Source organism: Phodopus roborovskii, unplaced genomic scaffold, assembly GCF_943737965.1.
Source record: "Phodopus roborovskii unplaced genomic scaffold, PHOROB, whole genome shotgun sequence".
Lineage (NCBI taxonomy): Eukaryota > Metazoa > Chordata > Mammalia > Rodentia > Cricetidae > Phodopus > Phodopus roborovskii.
Window position 1 is genome coordinate 1,820,464 of NW_026126433.1, and position 19,028 is coordinate 1,839,491.

Here is a 19,028-nt window from a genome sequence, read left to right on the forward strand (position 1 = left end):
CATGGAAACCCAAAAATTTGTGGCCTTCAGCCTTGTGGTTTGCCCCTTTAAAAGCTTCTCTTTATAGCTGGTTGGTATCTCTCTCTCTCTCTCTCTCTCTCTCTCTCTCTCTCTCACACACACACACACACACACACACACACACACCGCCCCCAATGTAGTGGGATCCAAGCTGGCCAGCTTAAAAAAATAATAATAATAATAATAAAAACAAAAACAAAAAACCTTTGTGTTTGCACTGAAATTGTGTGGCTCCTTGGATTGGTCTGGGGCTCTTCAAACCTGGCACAACATATCTAATAGTAGAATACCAACTGTCCACCTGTGGATTCAATTCCATGGAAGGTTGTAATACATGCCTTTCTGGTATATGCCTTTAAAACCACCTTACCCCCCTTCCAGCATGACCTTTGGTTCTAAGGCTATAGTACAAAGAATAAATTCATTGAATATAAATTTGAATTGAGTCTAAGTCTGTCTTTCCCAGTAGATTTAAGGATTCAAATACTAATGAGCACAATGAACTTGAAACAAGAGCCAGACAGATTTTCCTATTCTCCCATCTTAAAAAAAAGTCCTAAAAACTACTCCAACACATAAAATAAGTAAATCTGATATATGTGACATAGAAAAAAAAGGAAGCTAATAATTTACAAACTTCCAGCTTTCCCAAAAATTTTAGAGTAAAAGTACATATTATGTCCAAAAGAGCTCCATAAATGGTTTAAAACATCATTTCTGTACAAATGTCATTCCATCCCAATCTTTTTTTTCCTTTATGTGCTTTGTGTATGACCTTCTAACTCCTTATGAACACATATTTACATTCAAGCTTCTTTGACAGTTCTCAATTTCTATGTCCCATATTCCAATTTGCCTTCTATCATTCAAACTTAAAGATATTCCAAAAGATTTCACACTATTTGTCTTTGTTAATTCTCAAACCAGAAACAAATGGCTGAGACTCTCCCAATATCCCTTAATCCCTACATGTTACAGGGTATAGCTGTCATACCCTGCCCTCTAACCCCAACCTCCAGCCCAACTCCCCAGCTCAGGTGCTGGGATGCCCTTCCCCAAGAGGCTCTTCCCTATATACTACAGCAATTCTGGTAACTTGCCCCTTTTGTACCTTTGCCCTCTTGGCTCTGCACCTGGTTACCCTCTCTCTCTTCTCCCTCCCCCTGCTTCCCTCCTCACACTGCCCAGCTCAGGCTGGTCATGTCCACTTTAAACTCTCCTAGATGTCCACGACTCTGGCTATACTCTCCTGTTTACAAACTTAGTCCTCCACCACTCCACCATGCCTAGGAGCAGTCATGTCATTATCTTTCTTATTTTTTTTTTTTAAATCAGTCTATACTTTTGCAAAGCCACAACTTTTCCTAGAGTTTTATCATTACTGGTATGAATTACTTGAACAGTTCACCTTTCACCTCTTCTTTTCTGCTCATTCAATTACATTGTTACTCATGTATCTCTACATATTTTAATTACTGTTTTTCTATTCTAAATCAAATAAAAAAAAAAGTTTTAACTTCACATGAAAGACTGTGGGCTATGATAAAATTTAATTTTCTAGTCGTGTTATGGTCAATTTTCAACACATAACAAAAACATAATGAGACTCAATTTGATAACCTATTGGTTAATTTGCATCCATAATTAATGAATGTATTTTTTAAAGGCTGTTCCTGTTTTGCATGAAGGAAGGATTTCACCACAGGCACAGAATAGAGTTCATTTAAACTTCAGGTACCCATTGCTTAATGGTTGCTGCTCTAAGCCCCACTGCTGGAGGTGACATCAGTATCAGGTAAAGCAGGCAAGCTCACCTGTGCATCAGCAAGCTGAACAGCAGGAAAGCCTTGGTTTGCTTCTTCTACACCAGCCACATCATCTTGACTTGTACTGTGCTGAGAATGTGTCCCGTCCAGAGTATTCTGATCACTAGACAAGACAGTGTTGAAATCTGAGGCTGATGGTATCGTAGGAAGATTGGGTGCAACTCCTAACAGCAAAATGTCAAGAGTAAAATGTGACTCATTTGGAAATCATAAAAGTCAAATTTAAAAACAATCAATGTTGTAGTCCCCTTACCAAACCACTGGTAAGGAAAAGGAAAACTAATAATATGTAATAGTAAAATTTATAGATGTAATTTATTAACAAAATAAAATTATTAAAAAAAAATACTAATGATCTTTATCCACGTACTCAAGCCAGTCAGTTTAAAATGTAGAATTTTATGACTGGAAAAAAAAAAAATCTTGGAAAAGTAAATGTAGCAGGGCAAAAGCCAGAGTTAACATAGCCATAGAGTTAACAGAATCACACCCAGGCTTTCCTGAGGATGAACAAAAGCAAATGAAATATGGCTTCCCTGGGCACTTCCTTTATCATGCAAGTTGCCAGACATAGGACCCTTGAGAGAGAGGAACTGCTCCATTCCAGTTCTCTTGTGATTTAAACTATAGCCATCCAGAACAACAGTGAAATGAGAACCAGAAAAGATGCCAAGAACTGTAGGGTGCCACCTTTCTATCTTCTTCAGTCAAGGATCAACACAGAGACCTAGCATAAGACTATCAGATCACTTCAAAACTAAGATGGGCCACACCAATAAGAGAAAGCTGAATAAGCATGTACAAGTCAACTACTTTTCACAATTTAATAATTTCTATATGGAAAGAATTCACATGGTTAAGATAGGTGTCTTAAAGATTGATGTTAGTGGCCTTTAGTAATCAGAACCAAAGTCTACTAACTTGGAAAACCTTCAAAAAATAAGAAAAGGAAGGCTAACATACTTACACTGGATATAGCTATCACTTTCTTAGAGAACATCCTGCCAGTTTTCTTTCTACATATGCATATTCATTTAAAATTAATAAATGGCCCCATTTATCTCTCTCCTTGGAGGGAAAAAAATCTTAATTTACTGTTCACATAGATCGGATTACATGTTTTTAAGTAACTACAAAGAGTATAATGAATTGATAGTTATGATGTCTCAGTGAGAGCTAGACAAATTCAAAGTATTTTCTATACTTCAGGTACATCAGGTTTTAACTACACTTTGTTTTTTAACCTGCCTCCTTTGGTGTTATGAATGCTTAATCAACCACATTAAATGGAAATTTTAAATTCTTTAACTTCTGTATTTGATATAGCAAGAATACCAAGTGATAGTTTAATTATCCTGAGAAACAAGATTTTGTTGTAACTGTTTGTACCACTTAAGACAGTTAAGGTAAAAATAATAATGTTAATACCTGTTGGAAGACTGTTATGTCCTGACTTTGTAACAGGGGATTCCTGTACCACGCTTCCACGATTACCCACAGCATTTGACATCCAATTATAAAAACTCACAGATGATGGCTCAGATAACAAAGGATGTTCAGACAACATGTCAGTGGCTACTGTATTTCCTGAAAATAAAGTTTACTTAGAATAAATTACATATCATAACATAGAAAAATGTCACATACTTTCAGAAAGTCAGATGAAAATGTGTTTGCAAATATTTTTTAAAAGATTCCTTTACTTTTCTTTATGCATATAGGTGTGTCTGTGAACAAAAGGCATGCAGTCTCTATGGGAGTCAGAAGAGGACATCAGAGTCTACTGAAGCTAGAGCTGGAGTTAAGATGGTTGCCAGCAGCCATGTGGTGCTGGGAACTGAACCCAGGTCCTCTGCAAGAGCATCTAATGCTCTTAACTACTGAGCCATTTCTCCAAATATTTTTTAACTCTCATTTTATGAAGTTGTTATATGCATTCTAAGGCAATACAGAATTCATTTTATTATCATAGTGATGATTCTACATTCCTCAGTCTTAGTCTCAGCATGTGCAGGTTGGCATTAGCCAGCACTTATTTGAAAACAAAAAAATGAAAGACAAGGAGAAAAATTTATGATTTTCTTCTAAAATATTTTCTCAAAAAAAAAAAAGTATACTAAAAAGATTACTCATGCAACCAAAGTATATAATAAATTTTTTTCTAATTCTTCATAAAAGAAAATTAATTGAAAGAATTGTTTATTTTTAAGTGTGTGTGTGTGTGTGTGTGTGTGTGTGTGTGTGTGTGTGTGTGTGTGATGTACAGAGGAGGGACCTGGATCCACCGGAGCTAGATACCTGTTCTTGTTAGGGAGCTACTTTTCACAGCTGCACTACTTCTCTGAGGAGTGCCTTCCAGAAGGTTGTGCAGGCTTGGGAAGCTACCGGTAAGATAGCTAAGAAGGCTCTCCTTCCTTGGACTCTCCTTTACTGGCATCCCAGCACGTCCAACATGTACTGGAGAATCTGTAGCAGTGTCTCCACTGGTGTAACTCAGAGAATGATATGGATGAATGCCCTACAAAATGAAGACAGAATTTTTTTCTGACATATGAAAAACTGACTCCTGATAATTATAACTTCTATGGCTGTTGTTTTTGCCAGTAGCTATCCTATTCTTTAATACTATACCGCTATAGTACAATACTAAAGGCTACACATCATATTCAAGTATATTCCTTGAATGAATCTTTAATCAGTTTCTACAGCTGAACAAGAGTCATAGAACAATATCTCAAACAGCACACAGGGAATAAAATGCTGGTAAATATCTAAAGGGCCAGTATCCAAAGCATTAGGACTTAAGCAAGTCATGAGGAAGTATGTTCACAGAGGTGCTAAGATGCTTATGGCTATTTAAAGAAGTACTCAGAAGCAATTCTTTTTATCACTGTTTACTGATCCAGCAACTGATACCCAAAAACTTAATAGAACTATTCCCTTAAAAAACTAAGAATCAACTTTCAAAGTAAGGTGTCACTGACAAGAAAGGCATAATACATTACACATAACCTCAGCACAAAGGAAGCAGTGCCATGAGTTCAAGGTCAACATAATCAACACGGTAAATTCCAGGACAGCCAAGGAGATACAAGACTTTTATCAAAACAAACAAAAATCAACAAACATATAAAACACAGAGCAAAAATAACAAAACTAGAGAAGGAAAGCCATTTGGCAATCTAGCCAGTACTCCTTTTTTAAACTGGAGGTAAGCATAGACAACCAACAAAAAGGAAACTAGAGACTTTCTGAGTAAGAACAGGAGACACAGAAAAAAGACCACTGAAGTATTAGCAGAAAGCAGAAAGGTCTACATTTTTACATGCCCTCATTTAGATGGGGAAAGGGAAAGAAATCTAGCTCTATAGGAGATAAAAGTGAGCACTTACAACATACTAAACATGTGTTAGGTACATTTCATGTTATTTGTTATATATTATTAGCTTTGTCTCACAAAAGAAAAATCAGTGTTATAAATAACAACTGAGAAAAGTCAAGATATTATAATTTATCTGCCTTACTGCTATTACATAAGACTTGATATTATGCTATCTTTGCTTATTAGTTTTGATTGTCAACTTGACACAGCCAAGTTGGGAAGATAGTCTAATGGGGCATTGTGAAGACTGGGTTGGCCTATGGCCATGTCTACTGAAGACTGTTTTAATTACTGATGGATGTGGGAACATAGCCAAGGATGCATATAGTCTTTCTTCTTTCTTGATAGTCAATATGATGTGACTAGGTGCTCGAATTATTGTCCTGACTTTCCTGAAATCATGGACTATAACATGAAACATAAGTAAAAAAACAATACAAACTTTCCTTCTCTGTGTTGCACTTTAAGAGCATGTATCATAGCAACAAAAAAGAAATACCCTTCTAGCATTTTAATAATAACAAAGAGTACAGCAATCTATTATTGGGTTTTAAAATTACCACTTTAACAAATATTTTAAAAGGGAATGTGTACACAAAATAAAAACTTTCAAAACATTAAAAACTTTAGTAGAAATTTTTGTGTTTTAATTTTCTAGATCCCTTCCCCAATGTTTTTCAGTTTCTTATCTTCCTTTATTATTTAGGTGCCATAAAAGCATACACACTATGGTGATTTGAATAAGAATAGCCCGCATAAGCTCACATTTCAAAGCTTGTTCTGCAGTTGGTGTGATAGTTTGGGAAGCATAAGGAGGAATGACCTTATTGGTGGAGGAGGTGTGTTAGGGATGGCTTGGAGGTTTCAAAAGCCTATGTCATTCCCAGTTACTCTTTCCTTCCCCTCCCAGCTTCGTTCCTCCCACCCTCCCTTCCTTCCTTTCTTTCTGCCTCATGCTTATCTTAGCATGTAAGCTCTCAGCTATTGCTCCATTGCTATGCATGCCTGCCTGTTGCCATGCTTGCACAATGATGGCCATGGATTCTAATCCTCTGAAACTGTAAGTCACCATTTAAATGCTTTCTTTTATAAGGTTGCCTTGGTCAGGGTGTTTCTTCACAGCAGTAGAAGAGTAAACACACACACACACACACACACACACACACACTCTGCTATTAATCTAATCCATGTAACTCCAGTGACATCCACAGCTGTACATAGACCTACCCCATTTTTTGAAAGACTGTGGTAGGCATTTATAACAGTGTACATAATTTATTAATTCTGTTATTTCATGTCCACTATTTTCCCATTTAGTATTGCCTTTTAAAAAGCTCTGGAATCTGTCTGATCATTTATGGTCACTTCTAGAAAGAATAGTCCTTGACATGGAAAGATTTTAACTTTTCACATATAATTGCCACACTGTCTTATATTCATTTTTTGTGCAACTATTTTTTTTTTTAATGAAATTGAAACATTCCACTCCTAGTCCTGTTAAGTAACCCAATAAAACTCACTGCTTCTTCAAGTTGGACTCTGGTGGTATCTATACTTTGGTCTGTTATGGGATATATATTTGGGGTGAGTAGGCATTTGTGTAATGTCTCCCCAGGACAAGGTTGTCATATGACAATATTCTAATATTGTATGAGAATGACTTTTTTTATATCTTCGCCTATAATATATAATATTAAAAGTTTTAGTATTCTAATTTTATAAAAACAGAAATGTCATCTTCATAGGTGTATACATTTTTGTGACATATTTTATGTCTATCCATTTTTTAATTTTTCATTTTAATATCTTGTCTTTTTCTTAGTGATTAGGAAGAGACTTGCTGTTGTTTATTGGGAATCCTTTTTCATGTGTATTTTATTTGTAATTTTTATTTAGAAGTTTAATATTTTAATGTTAAAATATTCTGAGTGTCAAGGTAAGTCTACATGCAAACTTTGAGTGAATGTCAAACTACTAACTAGCATCTTCAGTTCTTGGAAAAGCAAGCAAACAAACAAACAAACAAAAAATCCCATAACAATACAAAGTATCAGATACAATTAATATGTCTTAACTCAGTTATTTATCCAATCCTCCAAATCCCTACCTTATAAATACGGATACACAATTCAGTCAGTAATTTTTCAAGTTACAGAGTATGAATGAAGTGAGGGTATTACTCCATATGCCAGTTTACTCACCAGGATATATTTTCCTCTTATCAAGCATTCTTTAAACTTGTTAAAATGATGGAGTATAAATTAAGACCGTAATTTGTAAAAACTCAACCTAAGCTTTGCATTGGTAATATACAGCCTAAAAGGCTTCTCACTAAAACTGAAATAACAAGATTATCAACACTCTTAGTATTGAATCTAATTGGATATAATATTCAACAAGATAAAAAGAACATGAAGATTTAGTAAAGTCTTTAAAAGTATTAAACATTGATGATGTAATTTTCATCAAATATATACACTGAAAATATTAACCAAATTAATTTCAACATAAACTTTTTGAACATTTAGAGTAGACATCTAAAATATTAATATTGAAATTAAATAGGTTGACACTGTAAGTTTAATCTCTATAGTGAAACCAGCAATACTATACCTTTATTTTTAATGCAGAGTCACTATGGGTGTGAGTCTTAGAAAGTTTCCTCATTATTTCAGCTCCAGTGACAGGGCCAGAGCTCCCAGGTGGTGGCCGGTTAGCTGTTCCTTCTAGAAGCATTGTGTGTTCACTGACTGTGGCTAAAATAGTTAAAAAAAAGACTAAGTTTTATGACCATACATTTTCTTGAAAAACCTATCCACATTCTGGTCTGTATAACTACAATCCATTTTTACAAGCTGAAAATTTTTCTGATTTTTATATTTTTGTTTTCTTACTCTCTAACCTTAATCTGGGTTTAAACAATCCACCAATACAATGACCAAAAAACCAATTCAGTCACCCTCTAGAATATGCAGAGTGCCACAAATGAATACAGGTGCCAGGAATAATCAGAAGGGAAAGCCACTCAACTAATTTAACCTCTGTACATAACAAATTCTGGATAATGAGTAATAAAATACAGGTTAGTTTTTACAAGTAAATTTTAAAAGTAAAAATTTAAACATTAAGTTATATAAATGTTCTGAAAGCTCTAATTTTGACTACCCTTTCCCCCTACTTTTAAATTCTTTTTCAAAACAATGAAAGATAATCTATAAAAAAGTAACCTTTGGCAAAAGTAAAAGTATAAACATACATTTCAAAAACATCCACCTTGTTCAGATGCAGTACATTTTATTTACAGAATTGTATGCTCAGCTCAGGCTTCTAAATTTACTTAAAGATCAAATGCATGTAACAGACGATAAGACAAAACTCCATTAAAAACAGACAAATGGGGCAAATACAATTTTAAAGGCAGGTTTTTATCGATAAGTCTGCTATAAAAGTTGTCTCTACTGGACAGATCATCGGTCTACTAAAGCTCATAAAGATAAATTATAAGTCTGTTCAATAAAAAGATTCCAAAATCATTATGAATATGGATTTATAAAATTCACAACTACAACCCATAGCATTTTCAAATTTGAGAGAAAATTATTAAAATTACTGGATACCATGTGACCAATTATGAAACAACTAGGATTTTCTTTCGTTAATATGTTACAGGAAAAAGGTCTTTATTGGTATCTTTTTTTTTTTTTTTTTTTTTGAGGGGGGTGGTTTTAAGACACGGTTCTCTGTGTAGCTTTAGAGCCTCTCCTGGAACTCATTCTGTCGACCAGGTGATCAGCCTGCCTCTACCTCCCAAGTGCTGGGAGTAAAGGCGTTTGCCACCACCGCCCAGCAATTGGTATCTTTTAAAGAGGCATATTATTGATATGAAGCTATTCCTACAAGATGCACATACCCAACAACCCCCCCCCCGCCAAAAAAAAAAAAAAAAAACAGAAACAAAAACTCACAGTGATTACACTGAGGAATGAAAAGTAGAACACTACCCTAGTCTAAAGTTACCTGCATCAAACTCAAATTCTGCACCATCAGCACTGGTATCACTCTGAAGACCACCTCCATTATCTAGTCCAAGTCCATCTTCATGATCCTGGTGCATAGCAGCTGGAGGTTTCAGTGGCTGAGCTGGTCGGTGTAAGCTAACTCCTTTAAAGGCAGGTGTCACCACAATGAACTTCATCCACTGCCTTGCCAAAGCAACTAATCCTTTCTTTAAAGTTACCAAGGCAGGAAGCCCATCACTCTGCAATAACAATGAAGAACTTATTTAAATCTCAAAATGCCCACTTAGAGATGAAAAATCTAAATTTAGATTTTAAATAATTTTTCAACAATGTCCAGGATTTCTAGTTGACAATAAAACCTTCTACAGGTACCCATACATGGATAGTATGTGTACTCTCAAGAGTTTATGGACTTTAAGAGTTTGGGTCCCAGTGTGGCAATGTTTTTAAAAAGGGGCAGAATCTACCAGAGGGGATCTAGTGGAGATCACTGAGGACAGTGGTCTTAGAATTCATCACAGCAGTCAGCAGTACTGGTGAGACCTGGTTAGTCTGTATAAGGGTTGTTAAAGAGCAAGGCCATGACCTCACCAACTTCTGGTTTCCTGTCCTGGCATATGATCTCTCCCTCTCTCTCCCCTCCTCCCCCTCTCTCAAGTGCATACCATGAAGCCACTGCCAAGGGATTCTTGCCCTTACCAGAGCCACACTGATGTCAGTGCTATGTTCTGGGAACTTGAGAACTTAAGAAACATCCTTTGTTCATAAATGGTATTTGTTTCTAGTAATAGAAAATAGACTGACATAGAACCCAGACTCTAAATACAGCATTACATAATTTCATCAGAAAGCACCATGGCTGCTTCAGGTGAACATGACTCTGGGTACAAAGTTTTTGTTTTGTTTTTAAAGAATCATTGAATAGACTTCACCTTTTTGGCCCAAATGAAAATTCAAAATTTCTTTTGAGCTATTTAGATGATTTATTAAGCTGAGAAGAAATAAAATTATTCACTGCAAAGATTAGCAAGCTATTATGTATTTCTACTTTTAAATGTTAAAATGAATTGCTGCAAATTTAGTGCTGGGTAGACATGGATTTGCAACTATCTTGAAAATTAACAATGAAGATAATTACAAGAAAAGAAACTGGCTACTTTTCTATTTTAGCTGTAGCTGAAAAATAAAATTGTTACTTCTCCTCAACTCTTCTTTTCTGCAATTCCTCACACTAACATAAATGGCTGCTTTGGCAGAGGAATTATATTTATAACTGTGAGGGAAGGCACACTCACTTTCTGAAGAACATCCCTTTCCTGCCTAGACACAGTGCCATCTGTATCTCTTCCTTTTACATCTTGTAGAGCACCCCTCAAGGATAATGCCTCAAGTCTCTCTGTTTTAGCTTCTCTGAATACAACTAGGACGGGCATGTCAGCTTACATTGTACAACTTTGTCTTCAAATTCACAGAAAGTTCAGATATAAACATCTTTTTAAAACTCATCACTTATCATAGCTCCTTTTCTTGCCTGGCCATTAATAGTCCTGATACATAGGTGCCGAATTTGGTGAAATATTCTTGATTATGCTCTACTACCCAGAAGCCTGGAGAAGACAAGCAATGTTCTCAAACTTCTAAAATCTCAATCAGGATGTGATATTTGTTATTATTCTAGAGGCAGGGATGTGTTGTCCACTTGAGTCTCCCTCTATGATTAATCACTCTTTATTTTATTAAATCATTATGACATTAGGGATCATTTCCTGGCTTGAAAATTTTGCTTTTAGCTTCTAGGACACAACTGTCTCAGTTCTCTCTCTCTACTTCCCTTCTCAGGACTCAGTCTTGCTGTATCCAATCTCTCTAAACTTCTTGAAGTTTGGTGCTTTTCCAGAATTCTATCTTTGACTGTATCTCATTAACCTGTCATGATGAGAAATCTTACACATGTTGACAGCTTCTACTAACACCTACCTATTAACCTGTATGTCTAACCAAATTTCTCAACCTATCCATTAGAACTACTGCTACAGATGGCAGCTTCCATAAAGCTAGTACTTACCAATCAGGTGTGGTAGTGCACACCTTTAATTCCAGCATTTAGGAGGCCTGGTCTACAAAAGCAAGTTCCAGGAGCTATACAAAGAAACCATGTCTCAAACAACAACAACAACAAAAATCTAGTACAAACCATTGTAGCATCATCAATGATGGAGTAATTTGCTTGGTGGAGGTAGTGGTGTAGAATATTACATAGTAAACATGAAGGATTTTCTTGGAGAAAGCGAGCAACTTTTGTAAGTCTATTGTATTTACTTCTTAGAGGAAAATGTACACTTTTATTCTGAAAGTCAAACAAGAACAAAAGATTTAGAATTATATGTAGAAGAGATCCTATAATCAAAGATATCTAGTAATTAGGAACTTATAGATCTGGTATCATCTGATAACTGCTATAGTAGTGAATCATTTTCAGTAACCAAGCATGTCTGATACCTTGTATGATTAAAACATACCTCTAATGCTTCTGTCATTATGCATCCCATAACAGCACAAATTCTCAGGGTTCCCTCAGTCTCTAATTTGTTTAAGGATGACTTGAGTTGATCAATGGGAACCAGCCATGCACCAACAGCTGGGGTTGCAGTGCTTAAAAGATTCAGCTGCCTTTAAAAATAAAAAAAAAAAAAAAATCATACGATCAAATTTTATATTTCAAAGAATCTCCTATATCTATAGCATTTACTATTATTTTACTCAGGCAATATTTTTCTTTTTGTTCACTAACAAATTATGAATATATATATATATATATATTTATAGATATATTAATTAGAAATGAATACTTGGAAAGAAAAAGGGGGGGCAAACATCTGAAATAAAGAATAAAACCAACGTATTAAGACAGCAAGACAAATAAATACAACTAAAATGCAAGGAAAGAAATTGGGCTAAGTAGAGAATATATAACGTCTACAGAAAGTATTCAATGAGAAAGAAAGGAAGAACAGCCACCTTGGCATTCACAGAGTATTAGATATGTCAGAAAAAATACTTCATTCAGTAAGTATATGAAATAGAACAGTATGCTGTCTGAGATGATCTGTCAATGGACAAAACTACATTTTGAATTTTTTTACCTAGAAAATGCATGCATAGGAGATCTCACATTAGTAGGAGCTGCAAAACTAAACCAAATTTCTTTAATGGTCAACTTCATGCTACATGAATCTGGAGGTGGTGGCATTAGAGGTAGATCTTTTTTCAAATCATCAGATTCAACTCCTTCATCCTATATTTTAAAAAAAAGCCAACAAGTTAATATTATATTGATCCTTCAGATCACAGGCAAAAAAAAAATCTTTTCAGCCACTATGTTTAACAGACTATACCTTTACATAAAACCTTGAACTGTGGCTACTGCTCAAAGTAACTATCTGCTTCGGATCCAAACCCAGTTCATCCAACAGGTTTGACACTAGGCAGCAAATGTCTTTACTTGCTGGGCCATCTTACCAGACCCCATATACTTTTCTTTGGGAAAGAAATCTAAACCTATTGTCCTAGATACATAAGAGGCTAAGACAAAGAGGATCTTTTAAAAGCCCAGGAAGTTAATACTAGTCTAGGCAACATAGCAACGCTGCCTCTGAAAGACAAACAAAACAGTAACAGCAAAAAGAAACTTCTATGGCTGGGGCAGGCAGCTAAGTGATAGAACTAACTCTTGCAAAGCAAGTTACATGGTCCTCAGCATCATAAAACATAATAAACTTGGAACACTGATTTCTCAAGGAGGTATGAGCCAGGTATTTGGGTTATAAATACAGAACTTGACATCTGAAAAAAGGAGGGAGGTGTATGCATTATTACTGCAATGTGCATTGTCAAGCAAATGATTGTAGACTGAATTGTCTCTGAAGCCATGGCATACTTAAAAGTCATGCATAAATGTCATGACATGGTTCAGGACTTCTGTGAAAGAAGCATGGCAAAGTGTTACTACATAATAGGACTAGCAGTAAGTCAGGGAATAGACAAATGCAAGAGGAAATTAGTGTCATGAATACAACTTTCAGCAAACACCCACATTTGAGAAACAATTCCATAAGAAACAGGAAAAGAGAACTTAGATAAATTATTAGAAATCCCAAGGAGCACAAGATCTAGGAGAAACGCCCTTAATATTCTGTAAAGTGAGACTGGAGGGGTCTCAGCAGTTAAAAGCACCAGCTGAAGGTGGGTTCTATTTCCAGTTTTCACAAGGTGGCTCACAACTGTCTTCACTCCAGTTTCCAGGATCTCAGTGTGCACCAGGCATACAGGTGGTGCACAGATACATTACAGACAAATAAAATAAAAATAAGAAAATCTTTTAAAAATATCCTGTAAAGTTTTTCAATAGGCAAGAAGGAAAGAACACTTAAAGAACTCTTGTTCAGTACACAGCCACATGTGTCTTCATTCCCTTCATTGAAATTCTAAGGCATTCCCCCAAACATGTCTAAAAAACTAGTAAGGAAACTGATTAACTTAAATTTTTATTTATTATTATTGTGTGGGGATGTGAACATGAAGTGTACCTGTAGGGGTACAAGAGTACCATGGCACAAATATGGAGATCAGAAGACAACTCTGTAGAGTCAGTTTTCTCCTATTATTTTTACGATGGTTCAGGAGATCAAATTTTGGTTGCCACACATACCACCTAGCAATTGGTTCTATATGCTGAACCATCAGGCTGTTCTGGAAACTGATTAACTCTACAACTATGTACCAAATAAAAATAAATGTCCAAGGGCTGGGGAGATGACTTGGTGGGTAACAGCATTTACCTAGGAAGCCTGACAACCTGAGTTTGGATCACCAGAACCCACATTAAAACAAGCAAATACCCAACAGGCAGTACCACATGTCTGTAATTTCAGTGTGTTCCTACAAGGGAATGCCAGGTGGTGACAAGTGAGTTTCAGGATGCTCCAAGAGCAGCCAACCTGGTTCCCACATCACTGAGGAAACAAATCTCAAAGCAGAAGTGAGGGCTGTCATCCAAAGTTTGTCTCTATCTCCACATGCAGGCTACAGTATGCCTATACCCACATACTCTTATCTGTTTCTCATACAGAAGAATAAAAATAAATAACTCTCAGGAAATGGGGTTCAGAAGTGAATATAACTCTGAATACTGGGTACCCACATATTTATTAATGAAAGGGTGCTTTCTTAAGCTTTTTTGTTTACTCTCATGTCTACATGTATATGCATATACATACATTCACTAAATTCTTGCTTGTACTAGACAATGAGTAAAGTTTTTCATATATAGTATCTGTTTCAATCTGTAGAGTCAATGGCATTGACTTTACATAGTCAATAGCATTACTTACTACTACTTATTACAGCTGGAAAAAAAAAAAAAAACAAGAAAAACTGAAAAACTTGAATGTCCAAGGTCACCAAGCAATTAGTGATCCAAAACTTCCCCACAATACAGAATTTTAAATATTTTTCCTGTTACCATATCCATCACAATTAAATTCTACTACAATAAAAATAATAAATCAAACATAAGGTATTGCTTTAAAAGGTATCTAAAATAAGCAGATATTGATAAAAATATTTATCTACATAAAATATCACCAAAAGCAAATATAAAAAATGGCTTCTAAAGTAATCAAAACCTAATTAATTAATCAAGTTTACTTTTCTTAAATTCTATAAATTCATTTATTTAACAAATGTTTATTAAGTGCATAACATAAGCAGGGTATTGTGCTAAATACTATAATGGGCAGAAATATGCATCATAGGTATATATTCCTATACCTATTCAGGAAATTATACTCTAGTCACTGTATATTCAACGAAATGTTACAACTCTCAAAGAGGAAATGACAGGGAGATATGCTCTAGGAAACTGATTTTGAATTGAGTGTGTAGTTCCCTAATTCCAAACTATTAGTATCATTAGAAATTCACCAACTTGTTCATCTGAGACCGAGTTTCCGTTGATGTCAGATGAAGGACTTGTTCGGTCACATGGAAGATTATCATCAGACACATCTGTATTGTAGCCGCTGCCCGTAGGAGAATCAGAAGAATTATTGGATGTCAGCACTCCACCCCTTTCTGTGACACTAGTCTTACCTATAATTCCAAAACTATTATATAAAACGGCACCAGACTGTCTTCCTCCTATAAAAATGAAGGGAGTATCTATTAGAAAAAGAATGGATATGTGCTTTAGTGCTGTACTCTGAAGTATCTGCATATAACTTCATAAAGACCATGTTTTTCCTCACTAGCCTTTCTTTGTCCTTATCTAAGAGTTATGCATGACTTACTAGGTAGAAAGGTGTAGACATACAGATAGCTACTAACATTTTAAGTTATTGTGTCATGTAAGACAAAACCTGAAAGTCTTAAAGCAACTAAACTTTCTTACTTTAAAGTATTTATTATTCATAACCATGTAAGACTTACCCTCCTTTTTCCTCCCTTCTGTTGTACATAAGAAACAAGTACAAACAGATAGTGTTCACTAAATAAAGAATTTGCATGAAATATTTACTTCTTAAATGGCAAAGATCTTAACTCTAACAAGTATGGGATGTCCCAGTGAACTCAAGAATTCCTAAATCCTGCTGTTCTGTGAGGATCCAAGGTTTGGGACAGAGACTATGTGGAAGGAAATTCCACTGGTATAGTTGAGATTGATATCCTCCCTTGTAGGTAATACCAGGTACTACTATTTCTGCTGTATTATACTGACTCAGGTTGCTACAAGTTAACAACTGTTAAACACATTTTAGCAATTTGGAACTGAACTGTCCCCACTTAAGCAGAACTCAGGGTTTAAAAAAAGCTTACCTTTTATAGTTAAATTTTCAAGTCCACATTCAAACATTATCCAGCCCCATTTTTCTTGACTGGGACCTATCCTTGTTACATCTGGGATAGCTTGCTGATCTGTCTCATCTACAAAAGTAAATTCATCCAATTCTTCAAGAGTAAATAAAACTTTGGACTTCTCAAAGGGAATAGCAGTGATGGCACAGGTCCCAATGTCTATTATTGAGAGAGAAAATGAACTTTTTTTAAAAAGAGAAAATCATATGTTAATATTTGAAAAGATAAATCACTCAACTACGGTTGTCCTAAGAAGCTATCTTAGTAGTCTACAGAGACAGAAAAAACACTTAAAGAGAATGCTATCTACAAAGAAGTAAAGAAAAATTCCAGAGTTAACAATTAATTTATCAATTTGTTTTTGAAAGATCAGAGTATTCTATCAACAAAGGTAATAAACTTCTAAACAATCTAGCTTTGTGGTAAAGTACTTTAAAAAGCTCTCCTCATTTACAACAAAATTATTTCAGCTATGTGGCCTGAGTAAAAACATTGATTGATTGTTTCCTAGGTAAGTATAACTACTTTACACTACACTTTATACAATTACAGTTTATTAGACATTGCTATTAATTCACCACTTATAGATGCAATACAGTAAAATGTAACTCCATTTTTCCAAATTTCTATATTTATTTAATTCCTTGTATTTCTCTTTAAATCTCTTGAACTTTAAGTAAAAGTATAAAGTGAGAAACAATCAGGTTTAAATTTCATGAATAATCTATTCCCGTTGAGACGTTTGTTTAATTTCATGAGTAATCTACTTCCATAGATATGAAGGTTCACCCAATGGAAAGCCTAGAGCATTCAGAAACCTACCTCAGCTGGGTGGTGGTGGCGCAGGCTTTTAATCCCAGCACTTAGGAGTCAGAGGCAGGTACATGTCTGTGAGTTCAAGGCCAGCCTTGTCTACAGAGCAAGTATCAGAACAGGCTCCAAATCTATACAGAGAAACCCTGTCTTGAAATAAACAAAACAAAACAAAAATAAAAACAAAACAAAAAGAAACCCAGAAACCTAACTCATCTCTCTGTAGCTATAAGATGCCATGAGACTGAGACTCTCAAACATATGTATAAACATTTACATTAGTTCTGCATTTTTATGCAAATATACCTCAGAAATCCATGGGGAGCTTTGTTTGTAATGAACTTTTTATTTTGGGTGATGGGTTTCAAGTTATATAATGTAATGCTTATGATCTGACATAATATATAAATGCAAACTGGTCACCACTGCAATCTACAGACATTTTACAACTCAAACTACTGTGTTTTGACCGTTTTCGGAGTATAGCTTGCAAATAATTCTTTAAAAAAGAAAAAAATCACTTGAAAGCCTCAGGTGGGATGCTGTGACTTTAAGAAAAAGTCTCTTTAAGGTTGGGTTGTTGGCAAGCCATGAAGAGCAAGCCAGGAAGCAGTTCTTCTCCATGTTTACACTAGCTCCTGCCTCCAGGCTTTTGCCCTGCTTGAGTTCCTGTTCTGGCTTACTTGGATGATAAACTGTGATGTGGAACAGTAAAGCAAGTGAACCTTTTCTTCTCTAGCTTGCTTCTTCATCATAGTATTTCATCACAGAAATAGACCCTACAACAAACCCTGACAAAGGACATGAAGTAATTCCAAATTTGGGCCCTCTAAATCTAACTTTCCATTCTACACAGAATAAGTAAGGAATAGTTAGATGTCTCATATGTAGAAGTACCTTTCTCTTCCTTATAATGTCAAGTTGCTGCATTATTCAAAGGAATATGGTCTATTTTAGAAAATTTCACATTTACAAATGCCAAAACCCCCCACAAAACTGCAGAAGCCTACCTGTAGTATCAAGACCTCTAAGTTGCCCATGGACTCGATGAATATTTAACTTGGCAGCAATTTCTTTGCCTTTCTCTGCTCCAGCATTTGACCTAAGTGACCCAGATGACTGAGGCTGCATCTTGCTGGCATGAACATATCTATCAAAATTTGATGTTTTACTTGGGTCTACATTATTTGAAGTCTCTTCAACCACACCTCTTAATGAAAACAGAAAAAAATATACAATGGTTAACATTTAAATAATGTAGTCAAATAAAAATATTTAACTAAATTGTTTAAAAGTAAACACTATCTAAACAAAGACAATATTAATTAATTACCTAAGTGTTTCTTGAAAATAATTAAGAACATTTAAGATAATTAAGGCTTTTCACATTCAAAAAACAGTCACAGCTTAAATTATTAAAAATCTTTTTACCTGTTCATACGAACTTGTGTAGCAATTCTGTCAAAACACAAAGCCACCAGGGAAACATGAGTCACACTTCTACTAGGAACTGTAGCTGGAGATTCTTCCACTGAGGCTTGTAACAAGCATAAGTTAACCTAACACACAAATGTCACAGATTTCAGAAATAAAAAGTTAAAAATGTATTGATACTTAAATCACAAACACAAGTGGAAAACTAATAATAATAATCAGAGACATATCTGAGGGTAATGAAAAAGAAACTTATAGTTCTCAAAACAGCCACATTTCCTGCCAAGACATGCCTGCTAGTGCAATAATAGCAAAAATGTCATGGGAGTAATCAACACTTTCAAACTGGATTTAAGGCCTGATCAAGACAGAATTTATGTCTGGAATTGTTCACTGGGCCAAAAAATCAGTGTCTGGGTAGGTCATAGAATCTGGTGAAAACCTACTAATATAGTTCTATTAAATGGACACAGTATTAATTTTTCCCTACATACATCTTTATATTCATACATTAGTGCATCTCTCAATATACATTAAGTAAGTTGTTTCTCTCTTTTTTTTTTAACTAGTTGAGAGTTTTGATCATATTCTTCCTATTCACCAACTCTTCCCAGATCCATC

The 19,028-nt window shown here is 35.2% G+C and overlaps 1 protein-coding gene across 4 annotated transcripts in view; it reads right to left on the reverse strand.

The window, feature by feature from the left end:
• The window catches only part of Bltp1 (bridge-like lipid transfer protein family member 1), a 176,825-nt gene that overhangs the window by 78,654 nt on the left and 79,143 nt on the right, over positions 1–19,028 (reverse strand). For all 4 annotated transcript variants that reach the window (XM_051185792.1, XM_051185794.1, XM_051185793.1 and 1 more), the window contains exons 34-45: positions 18,405–18,532; positions 17,984–18,183; positions 16,122–16,319; positions 15,235–15,446; positions 12,392–12,543; positions 11,768–11,918; positions 11,443–11,595; positions 9,247–9,487; positions 7,843–7,985; positions 4,146–4,365; positions 3,276–3,434; positions 1,836–2,011 (exon numbers count right to left, since the gene is read on the reverse strand). In XM_051185792.1, the coding sequence (XP_051041749.1) occupies positions 1,836–2,011; positions 3,276–3,434; positions 4,146–4,365; positions 7,843–7,985; positions 9,247–9,487; positions 11,443–11,595; positions 11,768–11,918; positions 12,392–12,543; positions 15,235–15,446; positions 16,122–16,319; positions 17,984–18,183; positions 18,405–18,532 (2,133 nt within the window). The remainder of the gene's footprint in view (positions 1–1,835; positions 2,012–3,275; positions 3,435–4,145; positions 4,366–7,842; positions 7,986–9,246; positions 9,488–11,442; positions 11,596–11,767; positions 11,919–12,391; positions 12,544–15,234; positions 15,447–16,121; positions 16,320–17,983; positions 18,184–18,404; positions 18,533–19,028) is intronic.